Source organism: Lycium ferocissimum, chromosome 5 (assembly GCF_029784015.1).
Source record: "Lycium ferocissimum isolate CSIRO_LF1 chromosome 5, AGI_CSIRO_Lferr_CH_V1, whole genome shotgun sequence".
Taxonomy (NCBI): domain Eukaryota; kingdom Viridiplantae; phylum Streptophyta; class Magnoliopsida; order Solanales; family Solanaceae; genus Lycium; species Lycium ferocissimum.
Window position 1 is genome coordinate 6,688,176 of NC_081346.1, and position 18,160 is coordinate 6,706,335.

Consider the following 18,160-nt stretch of genomic DNA (forward strand, 5'->3'; position numbering starts at 1 on the left):
ATGGGAAGTGAGCACTCAAACTTTGAAGTAATGACTAAGCAAGAAAACTATCGAGACATATTTTCTTTTCCAACCCAACTTCCATCTCTTGATATCAGGTGATTATTATATGCACTTCAACAAATTATCTTTTCTTTTGTTTTTTCCCTTTATTCTATGTGGGTGATCATAATATGTTACGTTTAAAAACAGTGAATATTCAGGACACTATGCTATCGATTATCAGTATGATTTCTCCATTCAAGATAACGCTTTTGATGCTGCTAATAATCCTTTGATGGAATGTACTCTTGAAGATCCATTTTATTCATCTTTTTATAACCTTACTCCAGGTGATGGTCATATTTTGAATAACTATTTATATACACTAGTAGTATTTGTTCTTAATTTTTTTATTAACTAATGAGTTATAATGTTATGGGTGCAGGAGAGTTATGCTATGACGAAATTGGAAAGGGATTTAGAATGTGGAATGAAATGAGCGGTGAATTTGGATTAAGTGCCGAATTACTCGGGAGAACTGAGAACCGGGAATTGTTGTTATGTGACAAAAATCAAGAAAAGATAATGACTAATGATCGTGTTGAGGAAATTATAACGGAAAAAGAGAAGCAAAGAGAGGAGATTAATAGTTCAAGAATGTTGTCTCGAGATACAATTTCAAAGTACTTTTACATGCCAATAACTCAAGCAGCCAAGGAACTTAATATTGGGTTGACACTTTTGAAGAAAAGATGTAGGGATTTGGGAATTCGAAGGTGGCCACATAGGAAGTTGATGAGTCTTCAAACACTAATCAAGAATGTTAAGGTTCACTCTCTCTATATACACATCTTCTATACACTCTTGTTTCAATTGCATATAATACTATGGTGATGGCAAAAAAAATTCACCTTTTCTTGCAGTATACAAATTTTTTACACACCTTTTAGTTTATGTAACAATATTATATTTTCTTAATATTTCGTTTAGAAAAGGAATGCTAAGATTCATTCTCTATATAAACATGCTACTCTTGTTTCAGTTATGTAATATTATGCTGATGGCAATTTACTTGTACTATTTACTTTCTTAACATTTAGTTTTTTTTGCAACAACATGTTACAATAATTTTAAGGCTACCAAAAAATGATTTTTATAGATGAGTTTAATTAATATTCTCCGGTGTTAGAAATTTTTACTATTGGATGATATTTACTTATTGTTGTAGGTAGTTTTTCTTAATTTTAAGATTACACATTCCCTCTTGGGGTTACATGTAAATATCTTATAGTTTTCTAGTGGATTCCAATTTTTTTTTTAAATCAAATTAGTAGTGAAGGGGCAGCCGGCTGCAAAAAGCATCCCGTGTTACCAGGGTTCAAGAAAGGTGTAGACAGTCTATCATAATGCAAACATTAGTGGTTGCTTTCACTGCTTGAACCCGTGACCTATTGGTTACACAGAGATAACTTTACTGTTACAAGTTAAAATTGTTATAGATTGTATTAACATTTAAAAATGACCTGATAGTGTTAAATTTTAATTTTACAATGTACAAAAGTTAAAAACTCGTTTATATATGACGATGCAATATTTGCAGGAATTGGAGAGGGGGGGAGGAAATGGTATGGAGCAAAAGTTGAAGGATGTGATAAATTTATTAGAGGAAGAGAAGAAGAAGATGGAAGAAATTCCAGACATGGAACTTGAGGAGAAAACAAAGAGATTAAGGCAAGCTTGTTTCAAGGCTAACTACAAGAGGAGAAGGCTTATGGGTATGGCAAGTGCATTGCGGAGCTTCTTTTGGTAATTACTTGCAATAGTAGTCCGGTTAGAGCAATAATCTTATATTGGTTATGGCCATAGAGAGGAAGATGATGATGATGAAGTGATTAAGTCTCTTCTTGCTGACTGTTTCACTTCCAGTAGCCCAACCTTGCTTGTCTGAACTTTTCTTTTATGTGTTTTTTTCTTCTCTATGTTTTTATTAGATACTCGTAGAAAGTAGTTGGGACAATGGTAAAATTATCTCGTGCTGATTTGAGTGGTGAAATCAATCATTAAAACTTCCATTTGTGTAGACTGTCGATATCACAGGTTCTTGAAATGCAGTTCCTTTCCGAATCTTGTGTAAAAATGTTTCGTGCCCGCACTCCTTTTTCTTTTTTAAATTAATTTCATGCATGCGAAGTTTGTTTTCCTTATTTCTATAAAAAGTAAATTGATTTTCTTAACTTTTAATAAACTTGTTATAGTATAGATCTTTGAACAATGTTCTAAAAAATATCTGGAACAATCAAACAAAGAAGATTAGAAAATTTTGTCCTTCCTACCAAACACATCCTGAGTGTCATCTAAAGAAATTAAAGTACTACTACCATAATTATAAAAAAAAAAATACATGCTTTTATCTAGACACGTGACAAAAGCTTGATAATTGGAAGAGTGAACTGATTTATATGGGCATTATACCAATTTTAAATATGGTGACATGTAATTAGGCTTTACAGATTTTTCTTGTTTTATGTAAACAGAAGAGATTTGATTTATTTCCGATCCACAATTATGCACTAGAACCTTATTCTTAATTTATTACCGTCATTTGACTTGGAGAAAAACATTAGAGAATTGGCATCTAGTCACATATTCCTAAACATTTTATAGACTCACTACGTAATTTTAGATAAATGACTACTGCTATTTGACTTGGAGAAAAGGAAAATACATAGAGAAACATATTTTTTTCTTTTTTATTTACTAGAGCTATTTAGAGTGTTAATAGACGGACTTGACTGGATTTGGATTAGTTAAAAGGGAAAATGACATAGGGTACCTATTTAAGATTCTTTATTACAAAATATATAGATAGTTTTCCTTATTTACAAAACATATGATATTTTACGAAACATGACGGATTTTCATACATTTTTTCGTTTTTTTATTTTTTTCAAAAAATAATTTTTTTCACTCAAAGGGTAAAAAATTACCTCAATTTTTTGTGTGTGAAAGCTGTGTGAAAAATGTATGAAATTTTTAATATAATTTTCATACACAAATTGTAAGCGAAAACTTTAAGCCTTGAATATTGTATGAAAGTTGTCACAATGTTGTAGTTGTATTAATTTTCCAGAAACCTAATATGAACTTTATATACGAAAAGTGTGAATGAAATTCTAAGTCTTGAGTGAGATATACACATTTCATATCATTCTCATGTATAAAATTTTGAGCGTAATGTTTAAGTCTTGATCGAGATATACACATTTCATACGTTTTTCATACACAAAATTTGAGCGAACTTTTTAAACTTTGAGCAAGATATACACATTTCATACACAAAAATTTGAGTGATTATTTTAAGTCTTGAATGCTGTATCAAAGTTGTATTAATTTTACAGAAATCTAACTTGAACTTTATACACGAAAATGTGAGCGGAATTTTAAGCCATGAGCGAGATACAAATTTCATACCGTTTCAATACAACACAATTTTGAGCGGATTTTTTAAGCCTTGAACGAGATATACACATTTCATACATTTTTCATACCGTTTTCATACACTAAATTTTGAGCGAACTTTTTAAGCCTTGAGCGAGATATACACATTTCATACATAATTTTTGAGCGAAAAAAAAATATTTTTTTTTATATAAAAAATAGTTTTTTAAAAAATAATTTCAAAAAAGCATTTTTGATAGGGTTTATAATGTTATGTTTTGTAAATAGAAAACTATCATCACGTTTCGTAAATATTTCTCCTTAATATGTATATATACGTACTTTTCCCTATTTAAAATTGATTGAAACTCAACCAATGATTATTTTGGCTGAGATAAGATGTGTCAAGACTCAAGATGGACTAAATTTGAATTTTTCTTTTTTATAATTTGCTTAACTACTAAAAAAAACTATTTAGAAATTTTATTTTTTTCTATATTATTGCTATATATAAAATATTATACAATAAAAAAAATTAAAAATATTTTGACGTGATTTCTCATGGGTCAATTTAAACATATTATTAGCTATAACCAATTTTTACTTTTTTAGATTGGCTGAATTTGAATAGGTTAAAAATAAAATAAATTGACTGAACAACTTATTAACCCGCTTAAATTTAAACTATTTGTTGAGTCATTGTTTTGCGAGTTGATTATCACCCGTAAGATTGGCTGAATCTGTATTTTTTTTTTTTTACCCAAAATAATGATGCAAGTTACTACTTAGGGAGTGTTCGGAACGGAGGAAAATGTTTTCCACGGAAATTGTTCTCCTAAAAATGTATTATTGAAAAATAAATGAATTTCTACTTATTTTCTCATGTTCGGTTAGGTAGTGGAAAATAAGTGAATTATTTTTACATATTTTCTCATGTTCGGTTGGTTGGTAGAAAACATTTTCGGAAAATATCCGAGAAAAGGCCATAAATAGTCCCTTATCTAGGGGAGTAGGTCTAAAATGGTCCCTTAACTATACACTTATCGATTTTAGTCCTTTAACTATCCAAAAACTTATCAAATTTGGTCTCTGTCTATTTTTTTATACAATCAATGTACAAACTCATAAATCTTCGTGAGATTAATCATTAAACTATTCCTCAGACCTATGTTTCTCTCTCCCTGCTTCTTTTTCCTCAAGTTCCTCTTGTTTAAAAAAAAAAAAAAAAAAAAGAGCATTCTGGCACTGGTGTCGCTCTCGAGTCTCTAAATTTCGAAAGACAAACTCGGACAAAATTTCGTAACCATTCTTCTCAAACACTACTAAAAAAAATCCCAGTAAAAACCGACAGAAAACCGACGATTCATACGGTTTTTTTCAATAATTTTTTTAAATCTTTTTTTTTTAAGAAAACCGTCGGACTGCGTAGATTATTTTTTGCACAAAAATGCGTGAAAAAATATAATTATTTGTTATATTATTTTCTAAAATAAACCGATGGAGTCCGTCGGTTTTTAAAGCGAAAAGACAAAAGATAAATTAAATCAATGTAAGTATATGAACAAAAAGTATCAGTGGTCTAGTGGTAAAGCCCTTTAATGCCAAGGAACATGCCCGGGTTTGACTCCAAGTTCCTACATTTCATTCTTTAATTTTAAAAAAAAAAAAAAAGACGTGAAACCGTCAATTTTTTTTAATTTTTTTTTTTTAACAAAACCGACGGACTGGGGGCTTTTAACCGATACATCCGTCGCTTCGAAACGCGAGAGAGAACTTGAGGAAAAAAGCTGAGGTTAAAGAATGAACTTGAGGAAAAGAAGCAGGGAGAGAGAAATATAGGTCTGAGGAATGGTTTAATGATTAATCTCACGAAGGTTTATGAGCTTGTACGCTATTTGTATAAAAAAATAGATAGAGATCAAATTTGATAAGTTTTTGGATAGTTAAAGGACTAAAACCGGTAAGTATATAGTTAAGAGACCATTTTAAACCTACTCCCATAGATAAGGGACTATTTATGGCCTCTTCTCGAAAAGATCCTCCCAAGCCCCACCAACCCATTCCAACCCCACCAGCCCATACCACACGAACCCCCACACCCAAGCACCCGTAGCACCCACCCCACCCCACCGATCCATCCAACCCTCCTACCCACCCACCCCCTCCCAAATTTTCTATTTCAAATATTTTATTCTACTTTTATAAAAAGTTTACAAAAAATGGGAAACTTTTTCTTACCCATCACCTCCCACTATCCCTCACCACAAACCACCCCCACCCCCACGCCCCAACTACAACCCATCCCTACCACTCACCCCACACCAAATTTAACCATGCAAACTTTTCATTTTTATATATTTTTTATAAAGGTGAAATTAAATATTAAGTAAAAAATTCAGGAGGGGCTAGGGGGTGGGTGTAGAAAACAAGAAAAAAAAACTTTTCGAAACTCTTTTTTTTTTTGGAGAGGGTTTTGTGGGTGCGGGGGTTTGTTGGGGGGGGGGTGGGGAGTCGTAGAAAATAAAAAAATAAAAAAATTTCAAAACTTTTTTTAAAAAAAAAAAAAACTAATTTTTTTGGAGGAGTGGGGTTGGGTGGTGTGAACCCACCACCCCCCACCCCCCAAAAAAAAATTAAGACTTTAAAAAAATAATTTTTTTGGGGGTGGTGGAGCGGTGGCGGGTGGCGGGTTGTGCATGGGATTGTGGGAGTGGTTGTAGGGTGGTTGGTGAAATACCAATTGTGGACTTGTTTTATCTATTTCGATTAGGGAAGTCATTTTTTTATTTTTAAGGAACTTATTTTCCTAAAAAAAATATTTTTAAAAAATTGTGACCAACCGAACATGAGAAATTATAAAAAACATTTTCCGAAAATATTTTCCTCTCTGCCGAACACACCCTTAATGTCATTTTCAAAAGCACAATGAGCTGAAAGTTCATATTAAGTACAATTAACCACATTTGAAATTAAAAAAAAAAATTACTATTATTTTGGTCAAAGTGAAAGAGGATGGATACTCCACAGTACATGTCATTTGACCTTTGAAAACAATAACCAGCTCTGTGAAGATACAAGTGGTTCTTCAATTATTTTACTTAGTACTTCACAGTATACTTAATTTGGTTAATATGGTAAATTAGAATGAGAGTAATCTCTTCTCACCGTCTTTCTATATCAACCTTCCGCCACTTCTCTTCTCATGCGGCGGCGCGTGTAGACCACCTGCCACAATCCATTCACGCGCCCACAAATTCTCCTAGTCACTTACATACCAAGAAACCCGAACTTTTAATTTCATTAATCAAATCAACTTCTACAAAGTCCCATTTACTACAAATCCATGCCCATCTCATCCACAGCTCTCTTTTTCAAGATCCAAATTTTTTTTCAGCTTTCTTATTTCGTATTGCTCTCTCACCATTACATGATTCAACTTATGCTTGTCGGGTGTTTTCAAGATTTAGAAAACCCAATGTTTTCCAGTATAACATTATGATTAGAGCTTATGGAATGAGTGATTCACCTGGAAATGGTTTTAAGTTATATCAAGAAATGTTAAGGTCTGGTGTGTTGACGAATTCATTAACATCTTCGTTTGTTACAAATTGTTGTATAAAGATTGGGTCTTTATTTTGTGGGTTACAGATTCATGCTCGAATTTTGAGATATGGGCATCAATCTGATGGACGGTTGATGACTACATTAATGGATTTTTATTCAAGTAATGAGAAGTATAGTGAAGTTTGTAAAGTGTTCGACGAAATGTCTCAAAGAGATACAGTAGCTTGGAATGTGTTGATTTCTTGCTACATGCGTGACAGACGAACTAGGGATGCTTTGGGTGTGTTTGAGATGATGCGAAGCTCGTGTGAGTTCCAACCGGATGATGTTACTTGTTTGTTGTTACTTCAGGCTTGCGCAAATTTGAATGCATTGGCATTTGGTGAGGGAGTTCATAGGTATTGTGAAGAGCATGGGTTTGACAAGGCGATGAATATTTGTAATGCGCTTCTAACTATGTATTCGCGGTGTGGTTGCGTTGAAAAGGCTTTTGAGGTGTTTAAGGGAATGGGTAAGAAAGATGTAGTGTCGTGGAGTGCGATGATATCGGGGTTGGCAAGCAACGGTTATGGAAGGGATGCAATTGAGGCATTTCGAGAGATGCAAAGAGTAGGTGTTTTCCCTGATGATCAGACTTTCACCGGGGTTCTTAATGCTTGCAGTCACTCTGGATTACTTGATGAGGGTAGGATGTTTTTCAATAGTATGAGCGAAGAGTTTGGGATTCCACCAAATATTCATCATTACGGGTGTGTGGTTGATCTAATGGGTCGTGCTGGTCTAGTTAATGAAGCTTACAACCTTATAAATTCGATGAAGGTCAAACCAGATGCAACAATATGGAGGACGTTATTAGGAGCTTGTAGAATTCATCGCGAAGCTGACCTAGGAGAACAAGTCATTGAGCATTTGATTGAACTTAAAGCACAAGAAGCTGGGGATTATGTACTGCTGTTGAATATTTATTCATCGCTTGGTGATTGGGATAAGGTAATAAACGTGAGAAAAATGATGAAGGAAAAGGGAATCCAAACCAACCCTGCTTGTAGTACTATTGAGTTCAGAGGGGAAATACATGAATTCGTTGCAAATGACTTTTCGCATCCAAGAAAGACTGAAATTTATGAGATGTTGGAAGAGATCAATCAGCAATTAAGGATAGCAGGATACGTTGCTGAGGCAATGTCAGAGTTGCACAATGTGGGTGTGGAAGAGAAGCAGGTTGCATTATCTTATCACAGTGAGAAATTGGCTATTGCTTTTGGAGTTCTATCAACTCCACCTGGCACGTCTATAAGAGTTGCAAAAGATCTCCGAATTTGTGTTGACTGCCATAATTTTGCCAAGATGTTGTCAGCAGTCTATAATCGGGAAGTTGTTATTAGAGATCGTAACCGTTTCCATCATTTCAGAGAAGGTCGATGCTCTTGCAATGACTATTGGTAATTGCAAAATGTTTAAAGGACTCATAAAGATTATCTTTTGGACGGATGATGAGAATGATGTTGAATGTCGTATTGGACAGAACCACACGATAATATCAGTTTCGCATTAATCATGCATCACGAGATCTCTCTTACGGGAAAGGAAGAATCCCATTGTGCAGAGAAAAACTCTAGTGGCGGAATTTCCCTGTGGTTATGGACTGAACTGAACGAGATTCAAGCTGGGAAAATTGTTGAATTTGCCAAAAGGAAAATGGTGACTGTAAAAGGGTTGCGATCAAATGAATGATTTCAACCAAAAAAGCAACTTTGAGAAGAAATTATGTAACCAAAATCCCCACAAAGGCAACCACACCACACCGCGCCAAATCTCGTGTCTTCTAATCTTATTGGAGACTTAAGTTCCCTGGAATTTTAGATGTGTTGCTTATGTTAAAAAGCTGAAATCAGTCCCTCCTATTAACCAATGATGATTTCTTTTTTCATAAATGAAGCAGCATATTACTCTACGCACTTTACTGAGAGCATCATTATTGCCCCCTGCAAAAGTTTCTAATATAAATTCAAGAGTCAAGAAAATCATAGCAGAAGAGTTGAGAGAGTCGAACTCCTGAATAAAATTTCTGATTCAATAGTCGGGAAAATCATAATAGAAGAAGCAGGGACAGTGTAAGTACTCATCGATGGTTCCTTTCCGGTGTTCAATTCCATCCATTAGCATCAGACTCGAGTGAAGAATTGGTTATTATCACTCTGATCAAAAAATTGTGATCATTCAAAGTTGATGTATTTATCGTTAGTGGTGACACAGAGTATCTTGTTCTGGTTGGAAGATTCGTTCTTGAAGTTTTGAGAGAATTGGCTTCCTATTTAGAGAATTTTATTTTGTTCATGTTTTGTGCATCATGTTTATTTTGGACATCACCACAATCTAATCAATCAAATATGCCTCAATACCAATCAGTTATTTTCCAAAAAATACTCAAACTCTTACAAGTACAGACATTGAGATGAAGCTTCGCCATGAAATTCACTGTAAGAAGCCAAAAATGGGGGGAAGCAAAGTGAATAGAATACTCACTTTTAGCATAATTAAATTTCAGAATGAATCAAAGCACTTCCTGCATTTTCATCACACAAAAACCACAAAGACACGCTCAGATTATAGAAAGATAGAAAGACTTGATTTAACAAGAAAGAAGGAACATGACAAGAGGGCCTCAACGTCGTCACTTAGTTTTACATACCACAAAGGAGACAATTCTACAACACTATTGTTTTCTCCGTAACAGAAGCAATTTCAACTCAACTGCAAAACTGGAATTGTCGATCATTATGAATTTTGCAAAATTACTTTATTCCTGTCATCATTTCTTCAGCATGTATTATAATCTAAGCAGCTACAGGTTCCTTCTGAACAAAACCTACACCCTTCTCAATGCTAGCCTTCAATTCTGGCTTTAAAGCATCCAGAGCTTTCTGTTCGTACTCTGTCAATCCTTGAAGGTCAGATGAAATCAAAGCCTCAACCCCGTCTTTTCCTATTTTAATCCTTGAAGCAAAGAATGGAAGCTCTGATAGGTCAGACTGCACAAAAGCACACTCATAGACATCACTATCTCCATCAAGAGCACGGAGTGTGGACTCAACAAATCTTGCAGCTGCGTAAGCCATGGAAAGTGTAGCAGACCCTGCACCAGCCTTTGCCTCCACAACTTCTGTGCCAGCATTTTGAATCCTCACAGTTAGCTCCTGAACTTCTTCATCAGTGAAAGTAGTTGATGGTTTTGTCTTTGATAACAAAGGCAAGATGGTAATACCAGCATGGCCACCCACAACTGGGACATCTACGTCAATAAGCCTCAAATCTTTCTTCTGAGCAACAAATGTGTTTGCCCTGACTACATCAAGGGTGGTAACACCAAAAAGTTTTTTAGGATCATAAACACCCTTTTGCTTCAACACCTCTGCTGCAATTGGCACTGTGGAGTTGACTGGATTGCTAATGATGTGGATAAATGCATCAGGGCAGTGATCAGCAACAGCCTCAACCAATGTCTTCACAATGTTTGCATTAATGTTAAACAGGTCATCACGTGTCATACCTGGCTTTCTTGGAACGCCAGCAGGTATGACCACCACGTTTACACCTTTCAAGCAGTTTGCCAATTCAGCAGCACCAGTGAAATCTGAAACTTGGGAGGGAGTGTTGCAGTGACTGAGATCAGCCGCAACTCCTTTAACATTAGCTATATCATAAAGGTTCAGCTCTGAAACTAATGGTGACATCTTGACAAGAAGAGCCAAAGGCTGGCCAATACCACCACTGGCTCCAAGAATAGCCACTTTGTAAGATGCTTGAGGCTGAACACAGTTACCATATCCCTTGTTTTCTTTGTGGGCCTTTGGAGTAATAGATTGTTTAAGGACTGCAACACTTTCGTTCCCAAGAAAGGACGATTCTGATTCACAGCTTACAGTTGTTGCAGCCTTCAAGCCACTGAAACTCCTAAGGTTGTTTTTGGCGTTGAATTTCACACCAAAGGCTTTTGATTGTGATACTGAGCTCCCTTTGCAGCCAAGAGATTTGGTTGAGCCAACTGAGAAAGTAGTTGCTGATGTTGCTGCCATTTCAGACCCTGCAAAGCAGAAACTTGATATTAATTTTCTATCGAGAATTTTTGACATTATATACCACATCTGATGCATGAGGAATCTGCCCTATCTGATACATAAAAGCAAGCGACATTGCATGAATAAAGAATCAGTAATATGTACATGCCACTGGGTGCTTCATTCAGTTTCCCATAATAGATAAACTTAGCATCTAAAGGTGCACATCAAGTTAAATGAAACAGGCTTCTCTTTCCACCAGGAATCCAGGTTATAACCGTCTCCCTCTAGATTACCACTTGAGGGATCTTACTTCTAGTTTCCAAAATAATAATCAAGTACTAACATCTCTACCATTTTACTGTTTGTTAGCTGTATTAACCCTGAGTATCACTTTACCACTGTTCTCCTAACACTTCATATTAACATCATTACTAAAATAATGCAAGAATTTGGAAGTAGCATTTCTCAGAAAAATATAATGCACTAAAAAGGATAGCCTTGTAAAAGTAAAAGTAGGAAGGAGAAAATTCCTCTTTTTATAATCGAGAAATCACCGAGCGCCAGTAGCGCACAGTTTGAAACTATCTCCACTTACTTGACAAAGTTTGAAGCCATGAGGTACTGCACTCTTACCACTTAGCAATTAGGGGACCTTAAATTCTTAATAAAAATTATAAAGTTGATGTTTTCCTTCCTAAATGATAGGTATAGCACATGTCACTTGATTATGAAAACAAAACAAGTAAATATTTGTTTTGTGCTGTAGAAAAGAAAACAAATGAACTGGGGGATGCATTTTTGGGATTAAGGAATTGTAGGTTGTTACACCTCGAATATTTTTGCGTCGTAAGTAAACTGACGTAATAAGCCCGGAGAGGTTATGGAACCCTTATAAGGTTAAGGAAGATTTCTAATAAGTGTCTAAAGGTTTCGGGATCAAGCGAATTGAAGAAATTAAGTTTGTCGAAATTTTGAAAAAACTTGGCAGAAATTCTAATCCAACTTGAGAGAGATATATCTCCTAGAATATGCGGAGTTATGGAATGCAACAAACAGTTCGTCGATACGACATCAGAGCAGAAAGTTATGGGCGTTTCAAGATAGGCTGCCAGAGGCAAGTTATGGGCGTTTCAAGATAGGCTGCCAGAGGCTTCTCAGCGGGCCCCATTTGGAAGGCGGTGGAACCGACCTTCAAGGGGTATAAATACCCTATTCCCCTCATTTTATCATCATTCTACACTCCCTTGAGCTCTAGAAACCTCCACAAATATTTCTTAAACACTTACGTACCCCTTAGATCAAGAATTCAACAAGATTACACAAAACTAGTTCATGAAAAGTGATTGTTCGTGCTTCTACTTGATGTTGTGGTGAGTTTGGTCTTGAAGCAAGTTCTTCAAGTATAAGGTATGTTCTTCATCTTGACTTTGATATTGAGCTGTTTTTGGAGGATTTTAATGGTTTGAAGTGAAGGAAAACATAGTATAAAGGTCGTAGTTTGATAAGTTGATGTTGTTGGCTTATGGGCTGATTTTCGAAGGAAGTCTTGGACGGATTTGTATATGTTTGTCATGTAGTATCTTGATTATGTTATTGATGTTTGGGAGCTGTTTTGGAATTGGTTGGAGTGGATAATATAGGGGAAATGCCGTCCGAATTCTGTTAACTTATTAACCTAAGTTTGAGTGTGAAAGTGTTCCTATGGCCTAATTGTTGTATGAATCATCTTGGATGTAGATTTGCAGGCTTGGAAGGTAGACTTGAGTGGCTAAGTAAGCAGCGAGGCATGTTAAGGCTGTTTCTTTCTTTCTTAAGGCATGATCCTATTGTTATGAACTTTCACAAATGATGTCCATAATGATTCCTCTCATATAAATGCCAGAGCTTATATTCTCAATGTTCTCTTATGATATCATTGAGGTTGGTCTCATCTTATGATTATTGTTCCTTCAAGGTGAGATATGTTCATGACATTAGCTCCATAATGGTAATCGCAGGTATAACGACCTTACGTCACTCCGATGAATTCAGAAATGTGTTCTCAAGGAATGTTTTGTAAGACATGAATAGTATACTAGTTATAGGATTCTCTAATACGACCTTACGTCACTCCGATGAATTCAGAAATGTGTTCTCAAGGAATGTTTTGTAAGGCATGAATAGTATACTAGTTATAGGATTCTCTAATGAAGTACTTAATGTTAGAAGGAAGGCTTATGATGCAGCCAGGAATTGACTAAGGTTTAGGTAATCGGGAAGAAGTCCTGATGGCCCGAAAATGTGTTTATAAGTCTTATGTGATCATGTAGGCATCAACAGATAAGTAGTGACCATCACGGGTGTATAAGAGTTACTATGTTAGTTATATGATCCCTAACAGGGCATATGATATTAGAAAGTAAAGCTTATAACGTATTCGCGAGGTAGTCAAGGTGGGGTCAATTCAGAAGGTGTTCCAACAATTTAGAAGTACGTTTATAAGACTAAGGGTGACATAGAAGCTAATAGATAAAGAACGAACACTCAAAGTGTATAAAGGGTACCTATAGGGGATATTTGGATAGGGTTGCACGTTACGCAACACATGTATTCATATTTGGATCGGGTTGTACGTTCCGCAACACATGCATTCATATTTGGATCGGGTTACACGTTCCGCAAAGACATGCATTCATATTTACCACTAGTCTACGGCCAGTTGGGCAGATTATGTATATGTATTTACCACTATGCTACGGCTGGTTGGGCAGTTATTACCACTGAGCTATGGCCGGTTGGACAGTTACCATTGATCAGTTGGGCAGTGCGCTCTACCATCGGGCGATAACTAGATGGGCAGTTACCACTGATCAGTTGGGCAGATAGTACCAGGATGATAAGTAGGCCAGAGCCAAAGTATTGTACATAGATATAGCTAAGCACAGGAGAGTATAGAGAGACATAGATGCTAAATCCTCATTGATAAGTCAGAAGCGCCAGGTTGATTCTTATCCTTCCTCCTTTCAGTATATGTTTATAATGTTATAATGTTATATTTCCGCCTTACATACACGGTACATTATTCGTACTGACATCCCTTTGTTGGGGGGGTTGCGTTTCATGCCCGCAGGTCTTGAGATATAGGTTGACGGATCTCTCAGTAGGATACAGCTCAGCAGGCAGTGTCGTGGCACTCCACTTGCTAGGAGTTGCTCTGTGAGTCAGCATGGTTGCATATGCATTTGCATGGGTATGGCAAGGCCCTGTCCCAACCACATTATGTCATGTACTCCAGTAGAGGCTCGTAGACAGATATGCACAGTTAGATGTCCTAAGGCCATCTCGGTCTATATTTTGTTGTATCATTACTATGGATAGTCTTGCCAGCATATGTACTTGAGATTAGCTTGATGACATATGTATATTATGTTTTGGGGTTGTGTCCCATACAGCTGATGGTATCTACGAGTTAGCATTATGGCCCACTCAGGTATGACTAAGAGATGCATGTATGTGGTGCTCGGTAGGTTAGCTCCGGGTGCCCGTTATGGCCCTCCGGTTGGGTCGTGACAGAAGGAAGCTAACATCATTGGCATATCTCACCTTGAAGGAACAATAATCATAAGATGAGACCAACCTCAATGATATCATAAGAGAACATCGAGATTATAAGCTTCTAGCATTTCTATGAAAGGAATCATTATGGGCATCATTTGCGAAAGTTCATAACCATAGGATCCTGCCTTAAGAAAGAAAGGGACAGCCTTAACATGCCTTGCTGCTTACTTAGCCACTCAAAGTCTACCTTCCGAGCCTGCAAATCTACATCCAAGATGATTCATTCAACAATCAGGCCATAGGAACACTTTCAGACTCAAACTTAGCTACTTAATAAGTTAACGGAATTCAGACAGCATTTCCCTATTATCCACTCCAACCAATTCCAAAACAACTCCCAAACATCAATAACAACATCAACAATAACATAATCAAGACACTACATGACAAACATATACAAATCCGTCCAAGACTTCCTTCGAAAATCAGCCCATAAGCTAACAGCATCAACATATCAAACTACGACCTTTATACTATGTTTTCCTTCCCTTTAAACCATTAAAATCCTCCAAAAACAACTCAATATCAAAGTCAAGATGAAGAACATGCCTTATACTTGAAGAACTTCAACTCACACAACTTGCTTCAAGACCAAACTCACCACAACATCAAGTAGAAACAACGGGCTGTAAGTGTTTAAGAAATATATATGGGTTTCAAGAGTTCAAGGGAGTGTAGAATGATGATAAAATGAGGGGAATGGGGTATTTATACCCCTTGAAGGTCAGTTTCACCGCCTTCCAAATGAGGCCCGCAGAGAAGCCATCTGACAACCTATCTTGAAACGCCTATAACTTCCTATTCCGATGTCGTATCGACGAACGGTTTGTTGCACTGGAAACAAGACTCAATGAACTTCAATTTACAAAGGTTATGCATTCCATAACTCCTCATATTCTAGGAGATATACCTCTCTCAAGTTGGATCAGAATCCTGTCTAAAATTCTGCCAAGTTTTTCCAAAATTTCGACAAACTTAATTTCTTCGATTCGCTTGATCCGGAAACCTTTAGACACTTGCTTAGCACTTGTTAGAAGTCTTCCTTAACTTTATAAGGGTTCCATAACCTCTCCGGCTTACATTAGTTTACTTACGACGCAAACGACGCGAATATTTTTGAGGTGTAACATAGGTCAACATGCAGCTTGCTTAAAATAGGGGTGTGGATGCTTATATACAATAGAACAGTACAAGGTGGCTCGGAAAATTTATCTGAATATTAATTGGATGAAAAATGTTTCCGTGCTAAAGGATCAGATCACAACATGTGAAAGTGGGTTAAAAGAGTGTAGAACTGCAATAGTGCCAAATGTTTTCGACTTAGAATAAGATGCAAAGATGAACGGGGGGGCTATCTGTTTTGAAAAGAGTGCAATTGCATAGATGAAACCAAAATCTGAAAACCCCTATACCTAATCACAAGGAATCAACTGAAGAAGAAGCCCAAACTATTCCAAAAACAAGAGTGCAGATATTAACGAGTTGAGTATTCTCCGTTAAGAAAGTTGACAATGTATAGACACAGCCAAAAACTGAATTCCACAACATATATCTGGAACAGGGTTACTAACGGAAGAAACTAGGGGGTAGACTGAACGGTATCAAAAACAAAAGGGCAGGTATTGATATGAAGATTAGACAAGATAAATCGTGATCCACACTGCTATGGTGCTGCCAACAGCTAAAGTTGGTTTTCAGTACTAAAAAGAAGAAGAAAAAGAAGGGATTAATGGTAAAAGTATAGCACAGTGCTCCTAATAGAAAGTTTTGTATAGCAACAACAGTAAAGCACATCTGACCAGCTTCGAATGGCATTGAAAACACATTTGCTTGTCAGCTTAGCTAATCAGACAAATCAAACCAATTATTCTGCCACAGCAGTTTCTATAACAAACCTTTCCACAAAAAAGAAAAAAAACTAGCAACATGGACCAAATAATAACCATTTTATCCCAAAAGAGATACAGAATCCAGGATGTGGTCCACACCACTAATAAAATCTTCACTTAAGACACTCCAGAAAATTGTTTCAATTCTAATAGTAACTCATATTAATAACAATTGGTACAAAGCACAATAAAGGCGACCGCGGACATATCTTTGATGCCACCCTGTCACCACTAAAACGGAGGACTCGGTAGCTCCAACAAGATGACAGACGCATCTACGTTGTACACATGGGCACTACTCTAGTCTTCAGAGAATAAGGACTACGAACGGTGATATAGAAATAGATATTGGAGAAAGATGGACCCTGATTGCAAAAGATACAGAAGGACGAAGTAGTATAATGATACAGGGGCATTCCATCACAAAAAGGCACATAAACAGGACTTAAAACCAAAATATTTTCCTTCCAAAACTAGACATACTATTTTCAACCAAGGAATTTATCCACATTTGAATCTCAAATGTGAGAAAATTGGTGATGCTGATTGTGCAAAAATAGACAATATTTGGAATAGAAGAAATAAGAAAGTTAAAATCAGTATGTAAAAGTGTATTTCTAGAATATAACATGCATCAGGCACCTGTAACTACTAGATCAGATCCTTGTTTCACTCTCTGTTTCTGTGAGAGATAGCAAATGGATGGTAATAATCGATGAGCTAATTAAAATGGATAACTGGACGCACAGACATATAAAATTCGTCAAATAGAACTGATTAAGTACGAAATTGTATATGACAAGAATATCATAGTAGAAAACAGAAAAAGCACAATAGCTCCCTTAGAATTCACCTCACAAGTTTACATGACTTCAAACATGCATGTTCACATAATTATCCTTTCATCATAGCGATTTGCAAAATAGATAGAAGCAAGGTGGAGAGACCGGACATTCGGATTACTCCTACTTTGATTTCAAACTCATAATCATATCAAAGGAATAAATATAGCAAAGGTTTAACAGATCTAAAGCTGCAACAAACAAAACACACACGTAAAAAGGTTGATTCACATCACACATTTTATTAAATTCAACAGATCCAAAAAATCAAAAAGAAATAAAGGAATTTGGGGAAAAAGTAATACAAAATTGACGAAATTGAAGACGTAAATCTAAGAGCGGATACGGAATTAATTACCTTAGGGGGGAAATTCGGCGGAACTGGAAAGTGAAATGGAAGAAAGGAGAGAGGAAAGAGAAAATTTGGAGTTAGGCCTGAAAGAAATATATCAGTAGTAGGAGGGGTTAGGCAAGTGACTTAAAAAGGGTAGGTTTTTTCATGTAGAGACGCGCTGAGTTGGTGTACTAGTGGCACAAGTACTTTTCATACTATATGGCTTTCCGTCAAAAGGCCCCTCGATCACATCGACTGATGACGCTTGCAATACTTCTACATTTCATAATAAATGACTTTTTATTCGCATTCCTTAAAAAAATATTCACTTATAAAAAATTTAAAATATTTTTATTAATTTATCCCTAATTAAATATCTAAGAAAAAAAGTAAAAAAAAAATTAAATTTTTTTTAATGATTCTTAATTATGTAAATAAAAAAAATTTAAAAAA

At 35.9% G+C, this 18,160-nt stretch overlaps 3 protein-coding genes across 3 annotated transcripts; 2 read left to right on the forward strand and 1 right to left on the reverse strand.

The window, feature by feature from the left end:
* On the forward strand, positions 1–1,792 carry LOC132055219 (protein RKD1-like). The gene is made up of 4 exons (XM_059446921.1): positions 1–98; positions 193–332; positions 428–810; positions 1,583–1,792. The coding sequence occupies exons 1-4, from the start codon at positions 1–3 to the stop codon at positions 1,790–1,792; spliced, it is 831 nt and encodes a 276-aa protein (XP_059302904.1).
* A 4,636-nt stretch (positions 1,793–6,428) lies between these two features.
* On the forward strand, positions 6,429–8,942 carry LOC132055678 (pentatricopeptide repeat-containing protein At3g47530). Its single transcript, XM_059447629.1, has one exon. It carries the CDS (start codon positions 6,565–6,567, stop codon positions 8,428–8,430), a length of 1,866 nt encoding a protein of 621 aa, XP_059303612.1. The 5' UTR covers positions 6,429–6,564; the 3' UTR covers positions 8,431–8,942.
* A 649-nt stretch (positions 8,943–9,591) lies between these two features.
* Positions 9,592–17,917, reverse strand: LOC132055679 (malate dehydrogenase, chloroplastic-like). The gene is made up of 2 exons (XM_059447630.1): positions 17,732–17,917; positions 9,592–11,068 (listed from the first exon to the last, which is right to left on the reverse strand). The coding sequence occupies exon 2, from the start codon at positions 11,058–11,060 to the stop codon at positions 9,822–9,824; it is 1,239 nt and encodes a 412-aa protein (XP_059303613.1). The 5' UTR covers positions 11,061–11,068; positions 17,732–17,917; the 3' UTR covers positions 9,592–9,821.
* Between the last annotated feature and the right edge of the window lie 243 nt (positions 17,918–18,160).